The following is a 25,418-nucleotide window of genomic DNA, read 5'->3' as shown; positions in this document are numbered from 1 at the left end:
GTCTACCTCTTGCAACTTGATGTCTAAACATATCACTTTAAAGATGTGACCTTCTGCCCCTTGTCTGCCATTGGCTCAAGACAATCTCATAATGTAAAATGCATCTGTTTCATCTCTAAAAGTCCCCATAGTGTTTTGTTTTTTTTTTAAACTAGTCCCAACTTTGTTTAAAAAGTCCAGTTTCTTCTGAGGCCAAGGCAAGCTCTTAATTGTGAGCTCCTATAAAATAAAAACAAGTTCTATAGTTCTAATACATAATAGCACAAAGTCAACATCTCATTCCAAAAGGAAGGAATGAATGATTTGATGAAAGCAATACTGAAACCTAGCAGGACAAATAACAAATCTTGAAATTCCAGGTCTGACACTGGAGACTAGTGAAGGAATCATCTGGGCTTGGATGACTCCACCTCTGTAGCTTTATCACCTGCAACACACATGCCCTCTCTCTTGGGTTGCCTCCATTCTGTGACTGAACTTTCATCAGTGGACGTCCTATGGTCCAGCATCTTAGTGTTCGCCATCACACATTCACATAATGGCTTCTCAGGGCCTTCTTGCTGAGACTCTGACCCTGCTACACATTTGCCTGGCCTAGTGGCTTTTGGAACCTTAGCGTAAACCTCCATGATCCCCTGTTCTTGCATCTTTCCTGCCTGCGCCTATAAAACTAGTACATGTGGATGGCATTGCCAAACTGCAAGTTCTCCTGTCAGCTTTAGATATAGCCTGGCCACTTTGGAGTACACTTGGGTCAGCTTCTTTGTGTCCACCCCAGAAAGCACTTCCTAGGTGGTTGGCTTTAGAGCGGGGAGCTTCTTCAGTGGCATTCTCACTTTAGGTCCTTTTCTTTCAAATGAATTTGCATTTCCTTTAGATGGAGACTTCATTAGGTAGAGTCCTGTTCTGAGACACCTTTTCCAGCAGAACATAGGGTTCCCCTAATGGTGCCAATCTAACAGTTTACAGTTGCTTTTCCAGCAGAACATAGGGTTCCCCTAATGGTGCCAATCTAACAGTTTACAGTTGCTTTCTCAGCAATCGTATTTCCTGAAACTTTAAATTTCCTCTTTCCTTGCCAAATGGTACATTTTCCCTGTCTGTCTGCTTCTTTTGTTACATGTTTTCACTGTAGACCTGGTTGAGAGCAGTAAGCTGTAACCATGACACTGACAGGTTGACTGCTACCCTGGCTTGAGATCCCCTTGCAAAACAAATTAAGCCATTTTTTTGAGTTTATCTTCATTCATGTTCTCAGGACACAGGCAGAATGCACACAGATTCTTGGGCAGAGTATGACATGAATGGTTTCTAGTATAGGTCTGTCTGGACAGTCTTTTTGTCCCTCTGAATCTCATGAGCTGGGTGGGCCTCCACTGTCTGCATTTCTCCTGGCATGCTGGTCTTTTGAACTGTCACCTATGCTTGCACACTCCAAGAGTTCTCTAGCTTGAAGTTTCATACTCTTTTACATTCCTCTTTCAGACAAGTGCTGAAGGTGTATAAATCACACCATCAGGCTTATCATAGCAACAGGCCTAGTTCTTGGTACCATTTTTCTGTATTAGTTACTTATCTCATTGTTGTGAGCCAAAAATACCTGACAGGAAGCATCTTAAGGAAGGAAGGGTTTATTTTGGCTTAGAGTTTGAGGGGATTCAGTCTCTCTTGTCAGGGAGGAGGTGGCAGCAGGGGTGTGAGATGGCTGGTCATGTTTTGTCCACAGTTAGGAGACAGATGAATGCTGGTACTGCCTACGTTTGGGTTGGGTCTTCCCACCTCCATTAACCCAATCTAGAAACTGCATCATAGACATGTCTGAACGTTTGTTTCCTAGTGATTCTGTATTCTTTCATGCTGACAGTCAGTGTTAAACATTACTCCTTCCTCCTTTGGGTATTCTACATCCTGTGAAAGCACTCATTAGTTACTGATGCTTCAAATATAAGGAAGGAGAAACACATCTTATGTCCTCTTATAAACAGAGTACCTGCCAATTTGTTCTGCCATAGGACTTGATGTTATTTGAATGAGTAGCTTTTATTTAGAAGCGGCGGTTCGCCTCTAATTCTGCTATATGAAGGATGAGCTAGGCAGCAAAATGTAGGGTAAAGGGGGAGGGGTGTATTATGAACTAATGAATCATCTAGCAATTCTTATCTGACATTATTTCTTTTTTACAATCTTTTTTTTCCAGATAAATGTAAATGAAATTACAAGATTTTCAGATTTCCCTTTGTCCAAAAAAACATTGAAAGGTAGGTATATATGCTCATTTTAGGATAAATTGTTAGATTTATTCATGTCTTCTCAATTTTTAAAAAAGTGCATATGTATGTTCATGTGTATGCCTGTACATATGTGCTTGTGTGTGGAGGCCAGATGACAGCCTTGGGTATTATCTTCATGAAACCGTTTATCTCTGTTAAGGCAGGGTTTCTCATTGACTGGAGCTCCTTCATTAGACTAGATTGCCTGGCCATCAAGCCCCAGGAGTCTCCCTGTTTTTACCTCCCGGTCTAGGTTGAAGAGCACACACCATATGTGGCATTTTTTGTAGGTCTTGGGGATTGAACTCAGGTCCTCATGCTTGTGAGGTCAGCACTTTACTGATTGAGCTGTTGCTCTAGCCCTGTGCCTTTTCTTTAAGAGAAGTCATGAAATACCATAAATACAAGGTCTGCTTTTTTGAAACAGTTTTGTTTTGTGGTCCAGGAAAGCCTTGAACTCCCTATATAGTCCAGACTGTCCTCAAACTCTGCACTCTTCCTGCCCGGCATGTACCATCAACCCCACCTCTAAAGTACTGAATTTTAACCATTTTTATTTCCTATTCTTTCTGGATTGGTTGCAGAAGATTAGTTAGAAAGGACCAGACTGAAACTTGATGATTCTGTTAGTTCCACAGAAGAACAAACAAACATATGTTACCTTTGCATTAGGTTTTTTAGGGTAGCCGTAACAAAATAACAGCCTTAAGTAGCAGACATTTTCTTAGAATTGATGGCTGGAAGTCCAGGGATGAGGTGCTGGCAGGAATAGATAGTTCCGGGCTTTAAGAGACGGTCTGTGACAGGCTTGCCACCATGGCTTGCAGATGGCCTGTCTTTTGGAGTCATCTTTTTCTTTTTTGACGAAAATTGTGTATGTTTGTGGTATGCAACAGTGTGACTTGAACTATGTGTGTAAACCAAGCTCATTAGTGCACTTATTTTTCCTGCATAAGGACACTGAAATAGACTCTCAGCAATTTTCAAGCTTAAAAAGTATATCATTGACTATAGTTATTGTGTTACTATGATGTACAGTATATCTGGTTTTTGTTTTTGAGATATGTTTCATATATCCCAGATCGGCCCCATTACCACTATTGCTTTGTAGCTGAGGATGACCTTGAGCTTCTGATCTTCCTGTCTCTACGTTCTAACTACTGGTTTTATAGACGTACACCCAGGGACCAAACCCTGGGCTTCATCCAAACACTCTGCTGACTGAGCTATCCCCAGCCCACAGTGTATCTCTTGAGCTTATCCTAACCCATGTAACTTTGTGTTCTTTGAGTAATAGCTTTCTGTCTCCCCACCTCCCCAGTTTCTGGTAACAAGCTTGCTTTTGTTTTTAGGATATATAAATAGGAGATTGTCTGGTGTCTATCTTTCTGTGCCTGGCTTGTTTCATTTAATATATATAATTCTAGGTTCATCCATGTTGTCAGCATTCTGCATATTGTCTTAAGTCCTCAAATAAGCCTCTGTCTTGAACACTAGGACAATTAGTCTCCAGCTTAAAACAAAGAAAGCAGCTAATTTATTATTCTTCCTGGAGTGTGTGTGTTGGGTGGGGGTGTGAGTGCCACAGTGCCCATGTGAAGGCAGTCTTCTCCTCTCCCTTTGGTCCTGGGAGTCCGACTCAGGTCATCAGGCTTGCACAGGAAGCACTTTACCTGATGAGCCATCTCACTGGCCCATTTCCTGCAGCGTTGAAAGCTTGGAGCCATAAGCTTTTAGTTTTCAGGATATAGGCCTCAGTGATGGTCGGTTTGGAAGTCTAGCCTGTGAGCCTCCAGGACTTCAGAATTAAGTGAGCTGTGCTTTTCCTGATTTCCATCAGGGTAGAATAGAAGACCTTCCAGCCGTTTGTTTGTGATGGGAGTATACAATCCAGCCCATAGCATCATCCTTTCGGAATTTTCTTAAGTATCCTTCTCCTTTCTACACTGCTAGGTTTGCAAGAAGCCCAGTACCGCTTGGTAACAGAGATACAGAAGCAGACCATAGGGTTGGCTTTGCAAGGTAAAGATGTGCTTGGAGCTGCCAAAACTGGATCTGGCAAGACTTTGGCTTTTCTCATTCCAGTAAGTACATTTAGTTTGGATCACAGCCTCTATTATATAATTTTATTACATTCTATACCTACAAGGCAAGCAAATAGTTATTATGTAAACAGTTCTTTAATGTTGGAGTTTCTGGCCACATAGGAGCCACACCTATCTTGTTCTTTTCCTGCTCTCACACTCCTTAGCTCCACCGCAGTTCTTTGCCCATGGAAGGCACTCAGTAACTTGTTGCCATGAATGAGTCAGTGTGCTTTTATAAGCTACTGCATTCTGAAGGAGGTGGATAGTCTATCGTGGCAGTGTAGAATTGTCCTACCCTGTCTTTGTGCTTGGCTTTTTTCATTTGATATAATTCTCAGGATACCTGGTGGAGAAAGCTGTTGCCTGCCAGTGGTATTTATATTTGCTACTTGTTTAGGATAAGGCTGAATATATTCATGTTGTGAGAATTCTTTCCTCAGGGAGATGTAAGCAAAAATCTACTCCTGCCTTGCAGATACCACCAAGGAAACAAATTATGGTCCCACTGCAGTCCACCTTTGGGAGCCAGTGAGTTTATTGGCTTGCTTATAGAACATGAGTGAGGGGTTACTTCAAGAGGATGGATAACTCAAAAGCAACTGCACCATTGGAAAGTTTTCATCCCAGCATGGGTTGTGACATCCCCATAGCTGCACTGAGAGCTCCCCTCAGTTGGCCCACTACACTAGTATACTCTAGCACATCTTGAGACACTGAGGCCATGTACAGTTAGGGAAGGTGACATTTAAATGACTGGGAGGCACAGGAGGGAGTGAACAGAATCTCACATGAGGGTTCAGTGACCTTCTATTCTCTGCTATGAGAAATATCAACAAGCTCAATTTCTGGGCTCACTTGGTGGTAGTTACAGCTGTTCTGATTAAGATGCCAGCTGTTCAGCTTGGAAGATAGTATTCTGCAATAGCTCACTTCAGCTGGATTTGGGGATTTGTTGATAATTTCCTGGAACATTGGTAGCTGTCCTTTATAGTAGTAAGGTAGTAGAACTGCTTAGGAATTCACTTACATCTCATTTGCTTAGTTGGATTCTTAATTTGGTTCCTATAAAAACAACTGGCCCTGGGAGGAAGAAAGTCATGATTTGTTTCAAATACCTCAAAACTAGTTTTCTCTTAAATCCTAGCTGATTATTATTATTATTATTATTATTCCTATATGTCTTTTTACATATAGGAATTCAGTTACTATATGTCTTTTTACATATAGGAATTCAGTTACTGTAAAACTATAGGAGCTATACAGATTATAATGTGGTTTCTGTTTAGAAAATAATTTTCTTGTACCTGTTTCAGTGGTCTGTGGACTACACATACCCTCTCCAATAGCTGGTCTTCTGATTGTTTGGTTCTGACATCAGATAAGTTGTCTTAGGGCTTCTCTTTTCTCTCTGAACTAGGGTCGGATGTTTCTGTTAGTTGGAAGAAAACATCCCCAAGAGGTTTTCTTGGATTGGGTAAAACTTGTGAGAGGAATGCCTTTTGTTTGATGGTGTCTTTGATTTGGAGGAAAAGGTTGAGATTTTTCTAAGAGATTATTGAATACAAATTTGCTTTTGTCTTCAAGGTGTTGGAAGCCTTATACCGCCTGCAGTGGACTTCAGCAGATGGCCTGGGGGTTCTGATAATTTCACCTACTCGAGAACTGGCCTATCAGACATTTGAAGTTCTACGCAAAGTAGGAAAAAATCATGACTTTTCAGCTGGTCTCATCATTGGTGGAAAGGTTTGTCCTTATCTATCCCTTCCTTCAATAGGGCTATGCAGATGGCAGAGAGAAAGGAGATGGAGGAGGCATCTAAATGGATTGGCTGTCTAGGACGGGCCTCAGTGTGATCACTGTCTTTGAGAGCCTAGGTCCAGAAAGTCTGTTCTTGTCAGCATCTGAGTCGATGAGGTGACAGATGTATAGGTTAACTAGAGCAAACCTATTTGTGTGTGCTTTGGGAAAGAGAACATTGCAGTATGTGGACACAGTACTTTAGACACAGTGTCTAAGAGGCTGAACAATTACAAACCTGCTGTGTCAATACCACATGAAAGGAAGATAGATTGCTTTGAGGAATATTTATTTAGATCATGGTAAAGCCTGGTCAACTTTTGTTGACTTTTTAGTTCATCTGAGATGGTTGTGTCTGCTATGGTCACTTCTGGACTGTGAAGATAAGTAGTTCTTGAATTTCTATGCAAATGTATATAAGCAAGAAAGACGTAGCATCACAAGCCTTACCTGTAACTTGTCTTTAACATTTAGTAGCATCTGATGGTTCTTGTCTCAAATTGTAAACTACATTGCTTACTTAGCCCCCCATCCATAAGATGTAGGAGCTGTATGGGAGAGCCTGTTCAGTGCTTCTAGTTCTGACTTAAAGAGTGCAAGTAGTTCCAGTTTTTAAGACAGTTTTACTGACTTAATAGGAAATCAAGTCTTGGCTCAGTCATTTGTTGGTTTTTCTTAGCCTCAGAATCCTGGATATGAATAAGGGGTCGAGAAGAGCTCTCAGGTCTTTACTGAGGACTTTGATTTAGTGTGGAAATGTGGGTGTGTTACAAAACTGGAAGGAAGAATTGGTATTTGTTTCTAAATATCTAAACTGCTCTGACAAAATTGCATGTGCAAGTGGCTTTTACAGTGGTGCACAGGCTGCTGCGAGACGTCTGTGTGTAATTAAAGAAACAACTGTTTGCAGGATTTGAAACATGAAGCTGAGAGGATCAACAACATAAATATACTCGTTTGCACACCAGGTCGACTTCTTCAACACATGGATGAAACAATATGTTTTCATGCCACCAATCTTCAGATGTTAGGTGGGTCTTAGGATTTCTGATAAAAAACAACCCCCCCCCCCAAAAAAAAGCCTCCTAAACCCCCCAAAACCAAAACCCCCTAAAAAAGCCAGATCATTACCAAGAAAGCTCTCCTGAGATTTAATAGTGGAACTGTCATATTAGATAACATGATGAAAACAATCTGAGAAATAATTTGTACTTTTTTTTTTGCTTTTCAAGACAGGGTTTCTCTGTGTAGTTTTGGTGCCTGTCCTGGATCTCACTCTGTAGACCAGGCTGGCCTCGACTCACAGAGATCCGCCTGCCTCTGCCTCCTGAGTGCTGGGATTAAAGGCGTGTGCCACTGCCCGGCATAATTTGTGCTTTTATTTTGACATTTGAGTTCTTAAACCGAGACAGTACAAGGTTGGTCGTTTTCTTTTTTCTTTTTTCTTTTTTTTTAATCGAAAGAGAAAGATGTATGGACTCTATGTATTTAACTAGGTACTTGGGTATTGGTCACTGACAGGTTTTTTCTTTTTTCTTTCTGGCACATGTGTGTTCAATCTGGGTGGGTGTGTATGGAGTCCAGAGGTTGATGTCAGGTGTCTTCCTCTATTTTTTTCTGCTTTATTTACCGAGGCAGGGTCTTCTGGTGAATTCAGAGTGCACCAGCTTGGCAAGTGCATCTGACCAGCTTGCATGGGGATCCTGTATTTCTTAAGTGCTGGGACTTTGCTCTAGTCTTTATACTTGCGTGGCAAGTGCTTGTACACTAAGCCATCTCCCTGACCTCCTCCTTTTTTTTTTTTCCTTTTAAGTAATACCTACTTTTGGTAACTTAAAAAATCAAATGATCATGTTTTAATGAACTTTTTTGCATAGAGATGCTACTTACTGGTATTTTAGTAGCTTTTCATTTGGAATGTTTCTGTACTTACAGAAAAATTACAGTGGTAGGATTTCTGTATTGCCCTTTACCCAGTTGCCTCTTGTTTTAAACTTGCACATAACCATGATCGATACCTTTGTCAATAGTAAGATTAACAATGTACTGGGTAAATTTTAACACTCGGTTTCTTTGTTTAGATTTTATCAGTTTTCTACTATATTATTATTGTTTTGTTTTGAATTGGGATTCTGGAATTTGAACCCAGGGCCTTGTACATGCTAGGCAATTAGCTTAGCTAAGGCCTTTTTCTGCTTTAGGATTCCAAGCAGTGTACTAACTGCATTTAGCATAATGTATTCTTTCAAATTATAGAGCAACTTGTGTCTTTGCTTTTTCAGTTCTTGATGAAGCAGATAGGATCTTGGACATGGGCTTTGCTGACACCATGAATGCTATTATTGAAAATCTTCCCAAGAAGCGCCAGACTTTACTTTTCTCAGCCACACAGACCAAATCTGTAAAGGACCTTGCACGCTTAAGTTTGAAAGACCCTGAATATGTTTGGGTTCATGAAAAAGCAAAATACAGGTAGGAACTCTTTTCTTCCTGAACCATCTTTTTAGTTCAAGAATTGATATTCTAAATTTTTATTTTGTATGGAATATGCTTTTTGTCATTAGTTACACAGGATATACTATTCATGTCTATTAAGATTAGTCAAATTCTGAGTACGTTTAAGTATGAGAATATTTTAATGTAGCATTTCTGAAAATGTGGTCTGGAGAACAAACATTTTTGATATGATGTTAACAGATCTTTTACCATTTACTAACTATTCCCACCATAAATGAGAGAGAAAACATCAATTTTTAGATGATAATAGCAAACACTGAGTTAAAGTCACACACTGCTCTTGACAAAATTCTCAGAATCTTTAATGTTTCTATTGACATTGTGACTCTAAAGTAGTGAAATGGATATAGTGTGCTAAATCTATTACAATTGAGTACAAAGTCACACTGTTAAGCAGTAGTAATGCATTATGGAACATATCAAATATACTAATATTTACCAAAATGGTTTTCTGTTTGGAATTATTATAGCTACTCTTATTTTTATCTTAGACTTAATAAATGTAGACTGTAGTGTATATGTTTATGTGACAGTCAAGAATGTATATGTTTGTGGGATAAAAATAGTTGGAATTGTGTTTTAAATAGTATTTAATACCTGATATGAGTCATTATAGACTATGGACATAGTTGACTTCTGAAGATGCATTTTACATTGACAATAAGTTAGATGTTATAAAGATATCAATTTGTATTCAAATTTGCTCTTGTTTCATCTTAAAAGTTTCATTTCTTTTTTTGATGAAGAAATGTCAGTCTAAAGAAAGGTTTGGAAAAAGAATTCTAATTTTGATTGAAAAATTTAAAATATAGTTCTTAAATATAAATATATACTATAGGTATTTAACCCACTTTGACTTTGTAGACCAGATGTCTAAGGTTAAAGAAAAACCTGAGCTGGGTGGGGTGCCTGATGCCTTTAATCCCAGCACTTGGGAGGCAGAGGCAGGCAGATCTCTGTGAGTTCGAGGCCAACCTGCTCAACAGAGCAAGTTCCAGGACAGCCAAGACTATACAGAGAAACCCTGTCTTGAACAACCCCACCCACCAAAAAAAGAAAGAAAAACCTGGACTCCATGATTTCTGGTGATTTTGATGGATACACTTTGGAGAATATGAGTTCTGGTGGCTTTGGCTACATGGACATGGGAATGGGATATTAAGAAGTACTAGAGGAATAGTTTTTCCTTGACTTACTCTTGAGGGGACTTTTTTTTTTTTTGAGTTACGTTGAGGTATCTTAATATTTTTGTTAGGATAAACTTGATGTAGACACTATCTAGGTTAGTTTGAATTACTCACATCTCATTGTTGATAACAGAATTGGTTATCTATAGATCATAAGATTTTAGAAAGATTTGAATGCAAGTACTTTGATTTCATATAACAAATGAGTTTTGAAACATAGTTTTGCCGTTTGTAAAGCTGTGACTTAAGGTAGATGTATCGGTATGTAGCTTACTACGTTGTGCCTTTACAATAATGACTGTAGGATTCTGATCCAAGATTCTGAAGCACTAAATGAAAGCAGGTGCTGCTGGGACTTTTGTGTAATGTTCTTATAGACTTTTCTTCTTTAAGAGCATTACTGTGGTTAACAGTTTAAGAAAGATAAACAAGACTGTTTTGCCTGGACTACTGGTGCAGCTCTGTAAGTCCAGTTATTTGGGAGGCTGAGGCAGGAGGTTCACAAATTGAAGGCCTACCTTAGCCACTTAGTGAATCTCTGCCTTGAAATAAAAAGTTAAAAGAGGCACAGCATATAAATCAGTTTGTCCCTAACATTCATGAGACTCTAGGATTCAGTCTTTAGTTGCAAACCCAGACCAAGACCCAAACTGTAAAAACCATTGTATGTAGATATCTTCTCAAATTGTGTGAAAGACCCAAGAATTAAGTGTAGGTTTTCTTAAAGATGAACATCAGAATGTATTTATAAAAAGTACACTGGTGTTTTCTTTATATTACTATATGTGGATAAATGATGCTTATAATGGTTTTCAGGGAAATAGCTGTTGTTGTGCCATAGCAAATTAGTCATGTTTTTCAATGACTATAGGTTAAATTATGTAGAGAAGTAGGAAAGATTTCAAATTTTAGATAATGTTGTTGAGCTATTCTGTACATACAGAGTTAGTATTGGAGTATTGTATTTTGTATTAATATTAGACATTAATCCTTAAAAATGTATCATATTTACTAAATTTTGACCTTAATATCTACCTTGGTACTAGTTATTTGGGTCATTCAAACTTTTCTTTTGTTACTGTTTTACTAGTTAATCCTTCGCTATCCTTTTACTATGTCACCCTACCACCTTGTGCATGGTAGGCAGGTGGTATAGTACTGAGCTATACTGTCAGCCCTTGGTGTCATGCTCTTAAGCTATAATGTGAGACTGCCATAATCTTTGCTCATTTCTATAGCTTCCTACAGAAGCTTTTTGCTTGTCAGTATCACACATTTTTCCTGTGTACACTCAGTTTAGGAACTGGCTTACCCCTTTAGGGTAAATTGAAAAGTTTAGGTATAGTTTTTCTTCTTTGGAGATCTTGGGGCTAAAATGTTGATCTTGGGACTTGCATGTCACTTGTCTTGAAAGTAGATGATTTGGGTGGAAAATGAAGTTCATATGTTGCCTGCCTCATACTTGTTTTTTCCTTTAGTAGATCAAATCTTGACTGCCTTGGTTGCTTTTCAGGTACCTTCAGTCTTTTTAAAAAAGTTTTTGTTTTGTATTAAATCTAGCTAGAGTTCTGGGTCAAAAGGTTAAACTCATGCAGTTAGCTACTTTATGGTAGGAACCAATACCTATAACTTTATAATTTTGGCAGCTGATGATTACTGCCTTGATCCATTATTTCGTTAGGGTTTGTAACATTATGTGATTCTGTCTGTATCATTTCTTGGCTGGAATATTTTATATCCATCAGCTGTCCTGTAAACTATGTTAGGCTAGGGAATGGTTCTTAGAGGAAAGTTAGACTAATGAGTATGTGCTTTATTCTCTTTATCAGCTTTTAGGTTGAGTTGGTAGCTTACTTGATACTGTGACCAGTTTTTTTTCTTTTGTACTAAGACTCAGACTTGATGATTAGTGATACCTCTGATAAATTAATGATTTTTAGTATATAGATTTAAACCATTTTTACATTTTTCATGCAACAGAAATTATTTAATATTTTCTCTGGAGTTGTCTTGTGCTTGTCTTAGAATATGATGTTCAGGCTGTTTCCTGAGTCGGTGTGACATGTCTACCCTTGGTCCTTGGTCTCATTGCTTTACGGTGTTCTAGGTTCATCTTACATTTTTCTGGCTCTCATAAAATCCTTTTAGCAGGATATATAATTTAAATATCAGAATCTAAGTGCTGGTAGGATGGGTTTTGTGTGTAGAGGTTTTTCAGCAGATAAACTTTTTAAGAGTAAGCGCATTGCTTCTTACTTAGAAATCAAGGTTAAGGTTGGGGGCTTTTTACTCAGCTCTGTTTTCTAAAAAAGTGTGTTCTTTGTACCAAATACCTTCATTTCTACAGACTATACTTAATTAGTCATCAAATCTACAATAATCTAAGGCTATTACCAACACTAGCAACACTGATTACTTAGAAAAGTCTTAGGTTCCTTTGCATTCCTTTTTTTGTTAGGCATTGTAACAAAGTACTTCGAAATAATTTCTGTGTTGTTGAATATCAACTTATTTCTTTTTATTTTGCTCTGTTAACACATTTCTTTGTGGTTATGGCCTATTTGCTTTAATTTTAAATACTTTTGTTTGTTTTGAGCCAGGGTCTTATGTATCTCAGACTGATCTCAAAGAGGCTCTGCCTCTTGAAGGTTGGGAGTACATGCCTATTATTCCACCATACAGGGTTGTGTTTGGCACTGGGTATGGAATTTAAGACCTCAGCTATGCTAGGTAAGCACTATGCTTGCTGAGCTACATCCCTATCTGTTTAAAGGGATCTTTCAGGGCAGTTACAGAATCACAGTAAGTTTGAGAGGAAGGTACTGAGAATTTCTATATGCCTCTTTCTGCCACTTAGTCTCTTCTAGTACCAACATTCCTAATAAAGTTGGACCTTTGCTACATTGATATAGATGCCCTGTTGTAATCTTATTAATTACCCCAAGTATATAGTTTATGTTAGGACTGTTGTTTAGATATGGAATGTTTTACAGAGAGAGGTTCATATATTGAAGGCTTGATCCCTCGCCAGTAGTATTATTGGGAGGTTTTGGAAACCTTTAGGGTGCAGTGTAGTTGGAAGTCATTAAGGGCTTGATGTTGAAGGATATGTGGAAACCCCATGTCTCTTCCCTTTCCTTTTGCTTTTTGGCTGCCCATGAGGTAAGATTTCTGCCATGGGATTCCATCCTAGGGCTAAATGCATTGGGCAAGTTGTCAGCAGAGGTAGACGTGGATCACTGCTCCACATTGTTGTTGATAGTGATCTGAGCTTTATTAGAGATGTCCACTTAGGCAAACCCAGAATTCTTGACTTTTATGCAGAAAATAATTTCAGTACTAGATATTATGAAACAGTTTATTAAAAGAGATTATAATAAAGATCTTCAGTATGAGGTTAGGAGAAAGAGGCACCTGAGAAAGATAAGACATTGAAGTATGTTTGTGGGCTTCTCAAATGAGTGTAGCACTTCAGTGTCTTTATAGGATTTTGGTGATTTTTGAAGTTGTTGTCTTCGAAGATTTGCTACAGGATTTATTAAACGAGGTCACATGGGATTTTCTGAGGTATATCTTGGCATAGGTGACAGGGACAGAGACAGAACTCCTCACTGTCACTGACATCAGTCAAAATAGTACTCTTACCTATTAGGAACCTCCATTTGGGGATCACTGGAAGGAGTTTCTGGATAAGTCAGCGTGACACAGGGTTTTTAAAAAGTACTTTTAATGTAGCTCCTAAGCACATGGGTTAATAGCGAGGTGCCCAGTGTAATCCTAAGGAATACTCAGACAGGGATCTGGGCTTCCCAAGGGAGAGTCATAGCTTACTGTTAGTAGACTGGTTGTATATATCTGTGCTTTCTAGGTTACATTGCTCAGAGAGTGGAATTCACAATAAGGTTTAAAGGATCAAGATTTTTTTTTTTAAGAAATGTTATGTATATTTGTTAGGAATATTGTTTAAATCTAGGAATGACAGGAGTCCTCTGTGTGTGTGTGTGTGTGTGTGTGTGTGTGTGTGTGTGTGTGTGTGTCCGTGTGTCCGTGTGATCATCCCATCCCTGCAAGTGCCACAGATGGCAGGGAAATGATCTGCAAGAGGTAAGAAGGAAAAGTTTATTCAGCCTAACTTAGTTGGTGCTGATGGATTCCTAGAGAACCTGACACAAGGCAGTTTATTGTGAGCGTATTTAAACATGGTACAATTTGGGGAAAACTTCTTGGTGTAACACAATCCCTAGAGCACAGGGAGGCATAATTACATTGACTCACAGTACACGTGACTATGGAGCTGGGCTCTGTAGCTTAGGGGCCTAGGATCTGGTGTAGTCTCTGACTGAGATAGTGCAGAGGTCAGGTACAGTGACATCTCCCCTAAGGGTGGGTCCTATTGGGTTCTATTGACTGAGAAACAAAGCTAAAGCTAAAGGTCTGGTGGGTGTGAGTCTAGGTAAACACTCTGGGGGATTTGGGTGAGGTCTGACTCTACAGATAGCAAAGATCACCAGGTCATTAACAACATCCATTTCCAGCCTTATGGGTGGAAAACAAGTATTCATTTACTCCTTTGAAGAGACAATCTTGCATGATTAACATTCCTGGTTTCCCTGATGATCTGTGGGTACAAGGACCTTGGTGCTCCCAATAGAATGCTAATAAATATTCATAGTAACAGCTCATTATGGCTCATAAGTATTTTCCCCTCTTTATCTGTATATATGCATGTGCACACCTTTGTGTATGTGTGTGTGTGTAGGTGCCTGGTTGCCATGGTGTGCATGTGGAGGTCAGAGGACAGACAGTCTTGGTTGTACCTTGTTTGAAACAAAGTCCATTTGTTATTTTTCAGTGCATATACCAGGCTATTTTGATCTGCAGTCTTCTGGGGACTCTCTGTCTCTGCTTTTCATCTTGTGGTAGGAGCACTAGGGTTATAGATGCTCTTCTGCTTATGTGGGTCCTGGGGATTTGAACTCAAGCTCTCATTCATGTACTGTGAATGTGAATCTTAGAGTCCTTGAGCCATCCTCAAATCCTGAGGTATCTCTTGTAAAATATTTATCATTTTAGACTCGGGAGGCAGAGGCAGGCAGATCTCTGTGAGTTCGAGGCCAGCCTGGGCTACAGAGTGAGTTCCAGGAGAGGCGCAAAGCTACACAGAGAAACCCTGTCTCGAAAAACCAAAAAAAAAAAAAAAAAAAAAAATTTATCATTTTAGTCCTAAGTAAGCACGATTATTTTTTCTTTGACAAGATAGCTTTAGGAAACATATTGTTCAGTAGACCGTTTGGACTTCATCAGTGGTGTCTGTTGTACCCTGGGTGCGAGACCCCCAAAGAGACCACCAGAGACACGAACTCGCCAAAATGCAAAAGCAAGGATTATTGGAGCAATTCAAGCAGCGCAGCAGGGACCTAGTCGAACACCCCATGCAGCTGAGGCTAGAGGAGGTGCCAGCCCCTCTGCAAGCTTGGTTTTTAAAGGCAAAAATCACAGGGTTTATATCAGTTAGGGGTGCTAATACAGGTATAGTTCTGATTGACTCAAGTTTTAGGGGCTTTTCAAAATTTCTGTGTTATCTTACTTTACAGTTTTGGCCAGTTGTTTGTCAAACTTTATAGACTGTCTCCAGCATTGGGGCATTCAGTGGTTAATCAGTTGATACCAGATAGTCTGTCAAACATTTTGACTTTGTACTTTTGAGTTCCTGGGACCTATGTCAGCTGCTCTGAGAATTTCGAAACTTAGGCCTATTTCAAGCTGGGGTGAGGGGCTTGCTTGAAATGGGGGTGTTTTGGTTCTTCAATGTCTGAAGGTTTTAGATTTGTATTGCTGAGGATTGAACCTAGGGCCTTGTGTGTGCCCTGCAGGTGTTCTTCCACTGAGCTAAACCCCAGTCCTGACAACTTTTTACTGCCGACATTACTTTATTATCTCAGTATAACACATTTTATCCATTCACTTGTTACAGAGCATCTTGATTGCTTCTAAGTTGTGGTGGTTGGGAATAAAATTGTTAAACATCTGGGTGCAGGTTTTTTGTGTGGACTGAATTTTCAGTTCTTTTGGGTAAATGCCAAAGAGTATGATTGCTGGACTAGGTGACAAGAATGGTTTGGGAAGAAAACTATCTTCAAAAGTGTTGTATCATTTCTCAAAATCTGGTATTGGAGGCTCTTAAGTATATAGCGGTATCTTGTTTTAAATTTGAATTTTCCTCATAAGCAGTAACCAAGGGGCATCTTACATGCTTTATTTGTTGCACAACATCTTTTATGTTCATTTGTGATCTGAACATTGCCTTTGGGCAGGTGACTGTTGAGAGCTTTATTTATTTTTTTCTCCTAAATTGGAGATTTGTGTTTTTATAAGCTTTTTTTGTGTTTCATGAAGAACAGTTCTTCTTCTTTTTTTTTTTTTTTTTTTTCTTTTTTGGTTTTTTTCGAGACAGGGTTTCTCTTTGTAGCTTTTTTGGAGCCTGTCCTGGAACTTGCTCTGTAGACCAGGCTGGCCTCGAACTCACAGAGATCTGCCTGGCTCTGCCTCCCGAGTGCTGGGATTAAAGGTGTGAGTCACCACCACCCAGCTGAGAACAGTTCTTTTTTGAATGTTTAGTTTGCAGATATTTTCTTACATACTTGGGCTTTTCTTTTCCTTCTCTCAACATAAGAGTTTATCATGAGTTAGAAAATTTAAATTTCAGTAATTTCTATTTTATTATTTCTTTTGGTATCTGAAAGCATTTGACTTTTAGTTTTTGGATTATCTGCCCCTTTTCCTTAAAACAATGTGGCTACACTTGGTAATGCAAGCATATGCATCTGTAGTGTTTATCACCAGTCTCACAGTACCAAACTCTCCTATTCTGTTACTTGCTTCTTTACTTAATGATAGATTCCAGAGGTCACTCCACAGTGACACATGAACATATATCACATTCTTTTTATAGTTGCAGAATACCTTGTGGTGTGGGTATTTAATAGTTCATTCCACAAGTTCCTTAGTAATGGACATTTGGGTTGATTTCTTTTTTAATTTTATTGTTTTCAAATAATGCCATATATCTTTTTATACCCCACATTAATTTGGAATAAAATTATAAGAGTTTTTCCAATAGTAACTATATACTTTTCAGATATTATTATGAATTTTCAAACATGTAACAAATTGAGATGTTTACAGTACATTCCTTAAAAATTTTGTTTATTCATAATTTCACACATATACATACATATATGCATATAATATACAGTCATTACATTTCCATTACTCTCTCTTACTTCCTTCTCCCCCCATTGAACCTCTGCTATAAGGCCCCCCTCCTACTTTCATGTCTACAGTACATTCTTTATACCTGCTATATATGTATTTACTCTGTACCAGTGATAATCGGTTTACTAGCCATTTCTTCATACTTTTGTGTATTAACCTATTTTAATGTTGGATGCCTGTAAGTGCTTCAGCATACATGATGACTAATGTGAGTTCAATATTGATATAGTCTCTTTTTTGTCAAGTTTACCATGAAATATGCAGGTATTAAGTCTGAATTGCTTAGATGAATGTTTATATTTCTCTAATCCCTAACCCAGTAAAAGATGTAGACATTAGCCATCAGCCCAGCAAAGTTTTCCTGTGCTACTTCTCATAGACGGTGGTCTTTACCTTCTTTTTGTGGTTGACTCTTGATCTTATACTGCTGTGTGTGTATATTTTCATACAACCTCTAGAAGATTTTGGATGTATTTAGCCATGGTGAGTTTCTTTTATAGGGACAATAGAGAAAAAAGTGTTTGTGCGGTAGAAATTGGGAGAATGGACCACTGGTAAATTTCCTTTTTTTAGTGTTGATTTCAAAGCAGCAGTATGACATTGTTAAAATAATTTGTTTTTCTTGATTTTTACAAGCACCCCTGCTACATTGGAACAAAACTATATAGTTTGTGAGCTGCACCAAAAAATCAGTGTGCTGTTTTCCTTTTTGAGAAGCCACCTAAAGAAGAAGAGTATTGTGTTCTTCTCCAGTTGCAAAGAGGTATTGACTCCTTAATTTTACCTTTTGAATGTGTTTGTGTTGGATCACTGTCCTTGAGCTGTCATATTTCAGTTAGACAATCATTACTCTGTGTGCTATGCAATGCTAGGAGACAGAGCTCTGTAAAAATTGATGATCCTGTGTTGTTGTTGTTGTTGTTGTTTTTCCCCCAAGACAGGGTTTCTCTGTGTAGCTTTGGAGCCTGTCCTGGAACTCTCTCTGTAGACCAGGCTGTTCTTGAACTCAGAGACCTGCCCGCCTCTGCCTTCCAGGTGCTGGGATTAAAGGCATGTGCCACTACTGCCTGGCTTAATCCTGTGTTTTTGTTGGAAAAGAAATCATGAATGAGACTTGAAGCCCATTGAAGGCAGACATTTTGCTGTCTTCTATTCAGTACTGTTTCAGATGTTAATGATTCTGGGAACACAGTAGTCTCCATCAAAAGTATTGGTAGAAGGAACTTAGCTAGACCAAGATGAGGCTTTTATAATGTGGCAGTTCTTTTTCCCTCCAAGAATATGGAACAGAATATTCCTTTTTATCTGTGCCTCAAACCTTGGTTCATGGTCATCTCTTTTTGGAATGCTTACCCTACATACCTTTACCCTGCCTCTAGATAAATAGTTGGTGCTTTTTAAGGCAAATTTGAATTGTTATACCTGAAAGTCCTTTTTAGGATCCTTTTAGGATCAGTTGTCCTTAAAAAAAAAACGTTCTGCAATATTTTGTCTATATCCTTATTTAGTTAATAAGTAATTGATGAAAATCAACCTTGTACTAGGAGTAAGGGATTCAGAGAAGTATATTTGTTTTCCTTTAAGGAGAAGAGCTCATGGTTGATTTATATACTACTTTCTCTGTATATTTAAGATTCCTGATGATGACATATAATAAACTCTAGGTTTATTGCCGATGCAGTAGCTTAGCATGCTAAATATGTAGGTGAGTTTCTCTCTAACTTGTGGGAAAAGAAGAGGTCTGTTTCTGTTGTCTACTGAAGCTGCTGGGAGCCATCCCCAGCAGTGGATGGGTCCTGCAGAGGGGGTAAGGAGTCGGTGGGAGAAGGAAGTGAGCCAGGCCATGGTGGTCGGGAGAATCTTGCAGCCTAACTGACTGACAGACAGAGTGTTTCTTTATTTATACAGAATTTAGTTAGCAGGGATACATTCATGATGTTCCAAAACATAGATCATATCATTTTTGGTTTTGGACATATGTTTCACTTCCTTTTGCTCATCTTTTAGTCATCACTAATAAACGATGACAGAACAGAGTTATCATTTCCAATCATTTTCCCTCAAGTTTTGATATCATTAATAGAGTTATCATTCTTACTCATTAACCCCATGACCCAATTTTTGAGAATCTAGAGGCATATGACAGTTTGTGCTCAAGCTGATTGCTTTGGTTGCTTCAAGGACACTAGACTAAAACAAAAAATCTTCAACCACCCTGGGCATTTTGCCATGTCTCAAGCAGTGTATTATTAACTCTTAGTGGTTAGAGTGCCCAGGAAAAATCCTCAGGCTAAAGCTGCTGCAGTTATTCAAATTCTGGCATGATACAATCAATGTTCACATTTATGTCTTTATAGAATTGGTCTATATGTCTAATCCTGGCATTCTGTTGTTCCTTGGTCATATGACATTATAGTGGCTCTACATGAGCTAACTTCTAAGAGAGGGAGGTCCTAACATCTCATACTTTCATCATCTTTCCTCTCCATATTTTGCTCATCAATATGTCTCTATGTAGGGCAGAGTTGCATGCCACATAATTGTCTGAGTGTATAGTGGGAAGAGGCTTGTAATCTGAACTGTGGACAATTCCTCTAGCCCACTGAGTCTTGTTGACCTTTTTAAGTTTACTTTGTTTTGAATATCTTGTTCCAGTGTAAGTAGAGGGACAGGTGTTTCACGACTGTCTCATAGCCTCATAAAGAGACCTCTGGCTTCTTTATGTGTCACAACCTCTAAGGCGTAAGGAAGACCCTCAAGTAGATAAGGATATCTCCCTCAAAGTGGGGGTGGATGGGGGGTAGTATGTTCAGGACTTTCCTGGATAAGCTTAGAAGCAGCATTCCTGGGAGAAGGCATAAATAATTGATTTTTCCATCAATCTAACATCCCCAAATTGTACAAATATTAAAAGTGCCCCAAGTATGTAACAGGTGGAGATGAAAACCAAAGGTGGCATGGCAGCCATCGTGTGGATCAGCTTTGCTGGATCTTTGTCAAGCAGCTGTGCTGGCTTTATGACTTCTGCCATTCTTTCAGATATGGCTGTGCCATGAAGCCTTTAATTTTTCTGTGTAAAGAATGATTTCAGGTATTCTTAGGACATATTTCAGAGTTAAATGAAAGGTTTACAACAAGCCCCCACGGTCAGGCGTGTCTGCATATGCCTGGCGGACACTTCCGCCTAGCTAGGTCCAGGTCCAGATAGCCATTTCCGGGTCAGGGCATCTCGCGTGACCAAGATCCATGACGTCCCACTAGCCACGTAAGCGCGCAACGTGGCCATGTGATCTACGCGCTTGCGTGTAGTAGTGACGCTGATCTGTCCACGCCCAGCCTTTAAAATCAGGCGCCATGTTCCCGGTTCCTTCTTCTCCACACACGTGTTTCCCGCAGGCCTGTTCACTCTCTGTCCCTTTAATAAAACTCTTGTTAGCGGATTCTGTCGTATTTCGTGGCATTTCCTTGCAGGGTAAGCACACAACGCAGCCGAAAAACTAACATTTTTGGTGCCATGACTTGGATTTATACCTCCTAGGGAAGAGTTGGGTTTGGTACTAGAGAATAAGAAATAATATACAGAGTTGTTTTTATTCTAACTCTTTCTTCTCACCATAGTAGTTAGTTGTCTGTGCTTGCCTGTCAGTGTATCAGTCAGACTTTACCACAGGACAGAATGCCTCATAGAATTGCCTTTAGGGAAGAATTAATTTAGACCGTGCCGTAAGAGGTCTTGGTTTGTCCTGGGGGTGTGCATGACTGAGCAGAGCAGCTCATGTCATGGCGGCCAGGGAGCGGAGAAAAAAGGCCTGCTCCAGATGCCCCTCCACATTTAGTCCCCTCCTCTTGGGTAGTCCTGTCTGGAAAAGCCCTCATAGCTGTATCAGGGGTGTGCTTTATTAATCTTCTCCCTCTAATCAAGTTGCTAATCAAGATCCACTATCCCAGTGGCCAACCCTGTGTGTTCTAGGCTGTCTTCTGTACAAATGTCTCTTCGTCTGGCCCATTTTTCTCTCTACCTTTTGTTGATAATTTTCCATACTAAGAATTAAAAGCAAACCCAACATTCCTGCCTTTTTCTGTACTTCACAGCAATGCCTCCTAAAGACTTATTCCTACTAGTTGAATCGACTTCTTCACCTTCTGTTCTGTTCTTGACCCTCTATTCAGGCAGCTCTTAAAGGTTACAACTTTCCAGTTTGTGCTCAGTTCTCAGTTCTCATCTTACTTGTCCTCGTAGAAAGAAGCATTTCCTCTCTCTTAAAATTTTGACTGTATACCCATTATTAACCTGTCTTTCTTCTAGGCTGCTGTTTGATCTATTTTAACTACTTTTGCTGGGTTTTTCCTCTGTTTGCTGGAATTTTGAGTACATCTGATCTCTTTTCTGCCTCCTTTTCTTAGTATGCTTTATGGGTAACCTTATGACTTTTGTGGTGTGAATACAGTCTGTATGCTGTCAACTGCAGAATCTACATCTCAAGTCCTGATTTCTTTCCTGAGCTCCCCTGCTGAGACTATCCAGTTGTATGTAGAAACCTCTCAAATAACAATGTAAGAGTTGCTGTTCCCACATCTGCTTCCCCCAACTTTTCTCCATTTTTGTAATCCTTAATTCCTGTCTTTTCATCCATAGTGATGTTATTGGTAATTCTTTAGCTTTATACCTTCTCGTCATCTCCCATGCTCCAGTACAGTTTGGACCATGCTTAACTTTCTGTTTGCCTCCTATTTGCTCTCCCCATTCTTTTAGATTTTCTACTTTAGCCAGAAGTCCTTGGGAAGTGGCCACTAGAATGTGTCACTGATTTGCCTAAAACCCTCTAATGCCTTTCTGTTAGAGAAGTCCAATCTTAGACTCCATAAGGTTTTAGGCCACACTTACCTTCCACTTCAGCTGGCTTGTTAAAGAACAGGAATCGAAGCCCATTCTTCATTCAAGAGAGTCAGATTGCAGAAGGTTTTCTTGAAGTAATTTAACTGAATTTCTGTATGTGTTTTTCTTAAAACTAACTTGCCTCAGTGCATCTATGGCCTACAGATTCGCCTTTACCATCTCCCTTTTCATGGTTGCCCCTTTGTGTATCTTTACAATAAAAGGGCACGAGTCCATTATTCCTGATATTACTGGTATAATGTGCTAGAATCATAGCTTCCCTGGCTCTAGAGTATTAAAGAACATAGAAGTAATAATAAAACAGCAGTGGTTGGTCCAAAAAGGAAGATGACACATAATTCCCTTTAGAAGTAATGCAGTTTATGTATTTAGGGGTAGACCTGTGTTCTAATATAGAGTTTTGCTGTTGGTAAAGCGAAAACACTTACACCTAGTAACAAGTTGTACATTTCAGGGGTTTTTGCATTATAGTCATCTTTTATTGTGGTTTTGGCATTTTTATAGTTCAAAAAGTTTTTTCCTTTGGGTCCATTTTCTTTTTAATTTATGTGAAGAAATTTTCTTAATATGTGTTAGAAATAATGTTGAATTCTGCTGCAGTCTAACAGTATCCAGTTAGTAATAAGTACCTAGTAAAGAAATAAAACTAAAACAATAGTTAACTCCTTTAGGCCTATACATTGAAATATATTTATAACAAAATTTTGTTTATGTCTAAGTTATTAAGTCCTATCTTTTCAGGAAGGAGGTCAGCTAAGTGCTCAGTCAGAGGAGAAGGCTAGTACAGCCTGTTGCTATAGGAAATAAATGTACAATTTGAGGACATTTTGTTGTAGAAATTTGTGAATTACAATGTGAGTAATAAAAGACTTTCAAGCTTAAAACCTAAGCTGCAGTTCTGTGAGATCAAGAGATAGAAAGGAAAGTTGCAGGAGGGAAGGAGACAAAGCTTACTTCTGTTAAAAGTTCTTCACGTGTTTCCCATAGCTTTACTATTTAGAATCTCCCAGATATGTATATGATAAAACTTTTTAATTTAAAATACAGTTTTATAGAAGTTATGTTCTTACAGCTATTCAAAACTAGAAAGAATTTAGGTGACTTAAAAATATAAGAATTTTTCTTTTTTTCAAATTATATTTTTAGTAATTGAGATTTTTAAAATTTTTTGAAATTAAAATTCTTTTAGAAAATATGTGAGCAAAAATGTTTCAAGACTTTAATTCTCGATTATGTTTTTTTTCTAAAAAACTGACAGTTGGTGAAATTTGTCCTCCATTCGGAGGACCGCACTTACCCTTCTGCTTGTGCCCAGGTTCAGTACCTGTACAGGGTGTTCTGCCGGCTGCGCCCAGGCATCTCTATCCTTGCTCTCCATGGCCGGCAGCAGCAGATGAGAAGAATGGAGGTCTACAACGAGTTTGTCCGAAAGAGGGCTGCGGTGCTTTTTGCTACTGACATTGCAGCCAGGGGACTGGGTAAGCAAACTAGCTGGAGTGTCATTTCTGTGGTCGTGGCAAATGTATTTACTTATAGGGTGTTTTTCTGGAACTCTGAGTCTCAGATCTTGTGAGAGACATTAGTAAATTGGTAAGTTGATAAACATGACAGATGACAGTGAAACTTTGTGTAGTATTTGTATCTCTTGTGAGCTTGGCTATGTTTCCTAATAATTAAATCATAATCCTGAGGAGCCTCTGTAGTCATCAAAGGAAGATGAAAGGATTAAAAGTTTACAACTGGGGCTGGAGAGATGGCTCAGAGGTTAAGAGCACTGCTTGTTCTTCCAAAGGTCCTGAGTTCAATTCCCAGCAACCACATGGTGGCTCACAGCCAACTGTAATGAGATCTGGTGTCCTCTTCTGGCCTGCAGGCATACATGCAAGTCAGAATACTATATACATAATAAATAAATAAATCTTTAAAAAAAAAGTTTAAAACTGAAGTTTAACAAGAAAAATCAGTGAAATCCATTTTTTGATCAGTCATTCTGATTTTTAATGACACTATTTAACATACTTTAATTTTCTTGTAAAATGGTACTGTGGTGACATGCACCTTGTAACTTGTGGGTAGGGTGAGGTGGAGGCGATAGAGAGCTAGTAACGTGAATTCCTCAGCCACTTACTGTGTAATTAATTATGGTCTGTCATAAGCATACATACACAGTAGGTCACCACACCACCCTACTTCAGCAGTTACTGTCTTTTGAGATAGAGTCTCACTCTGTAGTTCTAGCTGGTCTAGAACTAGCTTTGTAGACTAGATTGGCCTCAAATCACAGAAATCCCAAGTGTTGGGATTGAAGGTGTGTATAACCACTTACAGCTGAAAAATACTATTTTTAAGTGGTTGTCTTTGTCATTTTGGCCCTCTTAGAGTGACTTTCCTTCTTTCTTTCTTTCTTTCTTTCCTTTCTTTCTTTCTTTCTTTCTTTCTTTCTTTCTTTCTTTCTTTCTTTCTTTCTTTCTTTCTTTCTTTGTTAAAAAATCACTTTTTTATTATTTAAAAATAATAATGCCAGGTGCTGGTTGTCTGTGCACTTGGGAGGTAGACATAGACTGATCTCTAAGTTTGAGGCCAGCCTGGTCTACAGAGCGAGTTCCAGGACAGCCAGGGCTACACAGAGAAATTTTGTCTCAAAAAAAAAGAAAAATTGTCAGGCAAAAATAATTTTTCTTGTTATCATTAGAAATCCTTGTAGCAAACCCTATAAGTGAGTAGAGTTAGTTCTGAGAAATTGAGAACAGGCTTCTTTGGAAATGAAATAAAACTTGTAGTATTCAGAAATATAGGGTGTATAATTGCTTATAGTTTATTAGGAGGTAGGACTAGCCAGAAAAGTAAAGCTTTATGTGAATTGAAAAAAAAATTAGAAATTTTAAAATCTTACTTATTTTTATTATTTTTAGTGTCTGTGTGTCCATGTATATGTTCATGTGTGTGCGAAGAGTGTGGAGGCTAGGGGCGATGTCTAATGTCTTTTATGCTTTCCACCTTATTTTTTGATATATAGTAGCTCACTGAATTTGTAGTTCACAGAATCTGTTAAAACAGCTAGCCAGCAAATATCTTCTTATCCCTGCCTCCCCGGTGCTGGAGTTAAGAGGAAAGGGCTTCTATTCCTGACTTAAAACATTTTTATTAATATGAGTAATGGGAATCCAAATTAAGATCCTCATGTTTGAGTGACAGGTACTTTGCCAAACTAAACCATGTCCTCAGACCCAGAAACCAGTTTACTGGGACCCTATGATGAGTGATGCTTTAGGTCATTAAATATCAGGGCACTTCATTGTCGTCACAAAGCACTGTCTCTTCTGTTTCAGAAAGAAGCTATGTAATTTTAGTTCACTTTGTCAAAGTAGAGAAATGTTTATAATTTCTT

General features: G+C 38.7%; 1 protein-coding gene across 3 annotated transcripts in view; it reads left to right on the top strand.

The window, feature by feature from the left end:
- The window catches only part of Ddx10 (DEAD-box helicase 10), a 468,305-nt gene that overhangs the window by 4,619 nt on the left and 438,268 nt on the right, over positions 1-25,418 (top strand). For all 3 annotated transcript variants that reach the window (XR_008222819.1, XM_052760354.1, XM_052760346.1), the window contains exons 2-8: positions 2,198-2,258; positions 4,224-4,354; positions 5,942-6,100; positions 7,065-7,185; positions 8,437-8,626; positions 17,770-17,896; positions 23,346-23,508. Coding sequence is in view for 2 of the 3 variants with exons in the window: in XM_052760354.1 (XP_052616314.1) it covers positions 2,198-2,258; positions 4,224-4,354; positions 5,942-6,100; positions 7,065-7,185; positions 8,437-8,626; positions 17,770-17,896; positions 23,346-23,508 (952 nt within the window). In the remaining variant the exon portion in view is untranslated. The remainder of the gene's footprint in view (positions 1-2,197; positions 2,259-4,223; positions 4,355-5,941; positions 6,101-7,064; positions 7,186-8,436; positions 8,627-17,769; positions 17,897-23,345; positions 23,509-25,418) is intronic.

This window comes from Peromyscus californicus, unplaced genomic scaffold (assembly GCF_007827085.1).
Source record: "Peromyscus californicus insignis strain IS unplaced genomic scaffold, ASM782708v3 Scaffold_11__1_contigs__length_118956290, whole genome shotgun sequence".
NCBI classification, from domain to species: domain Eukaryota; kingdom Metazoa; phylum Chordata; class Mammalia; order Rodentia; family Cricetidae; genus Peromyscus; species Peromyscus californicus.
The sequence above is the reverse complement of the archived record's forward strand: the minus strand, read 5'-3'. Positions and strand labels throughout refer to the sequence as shown.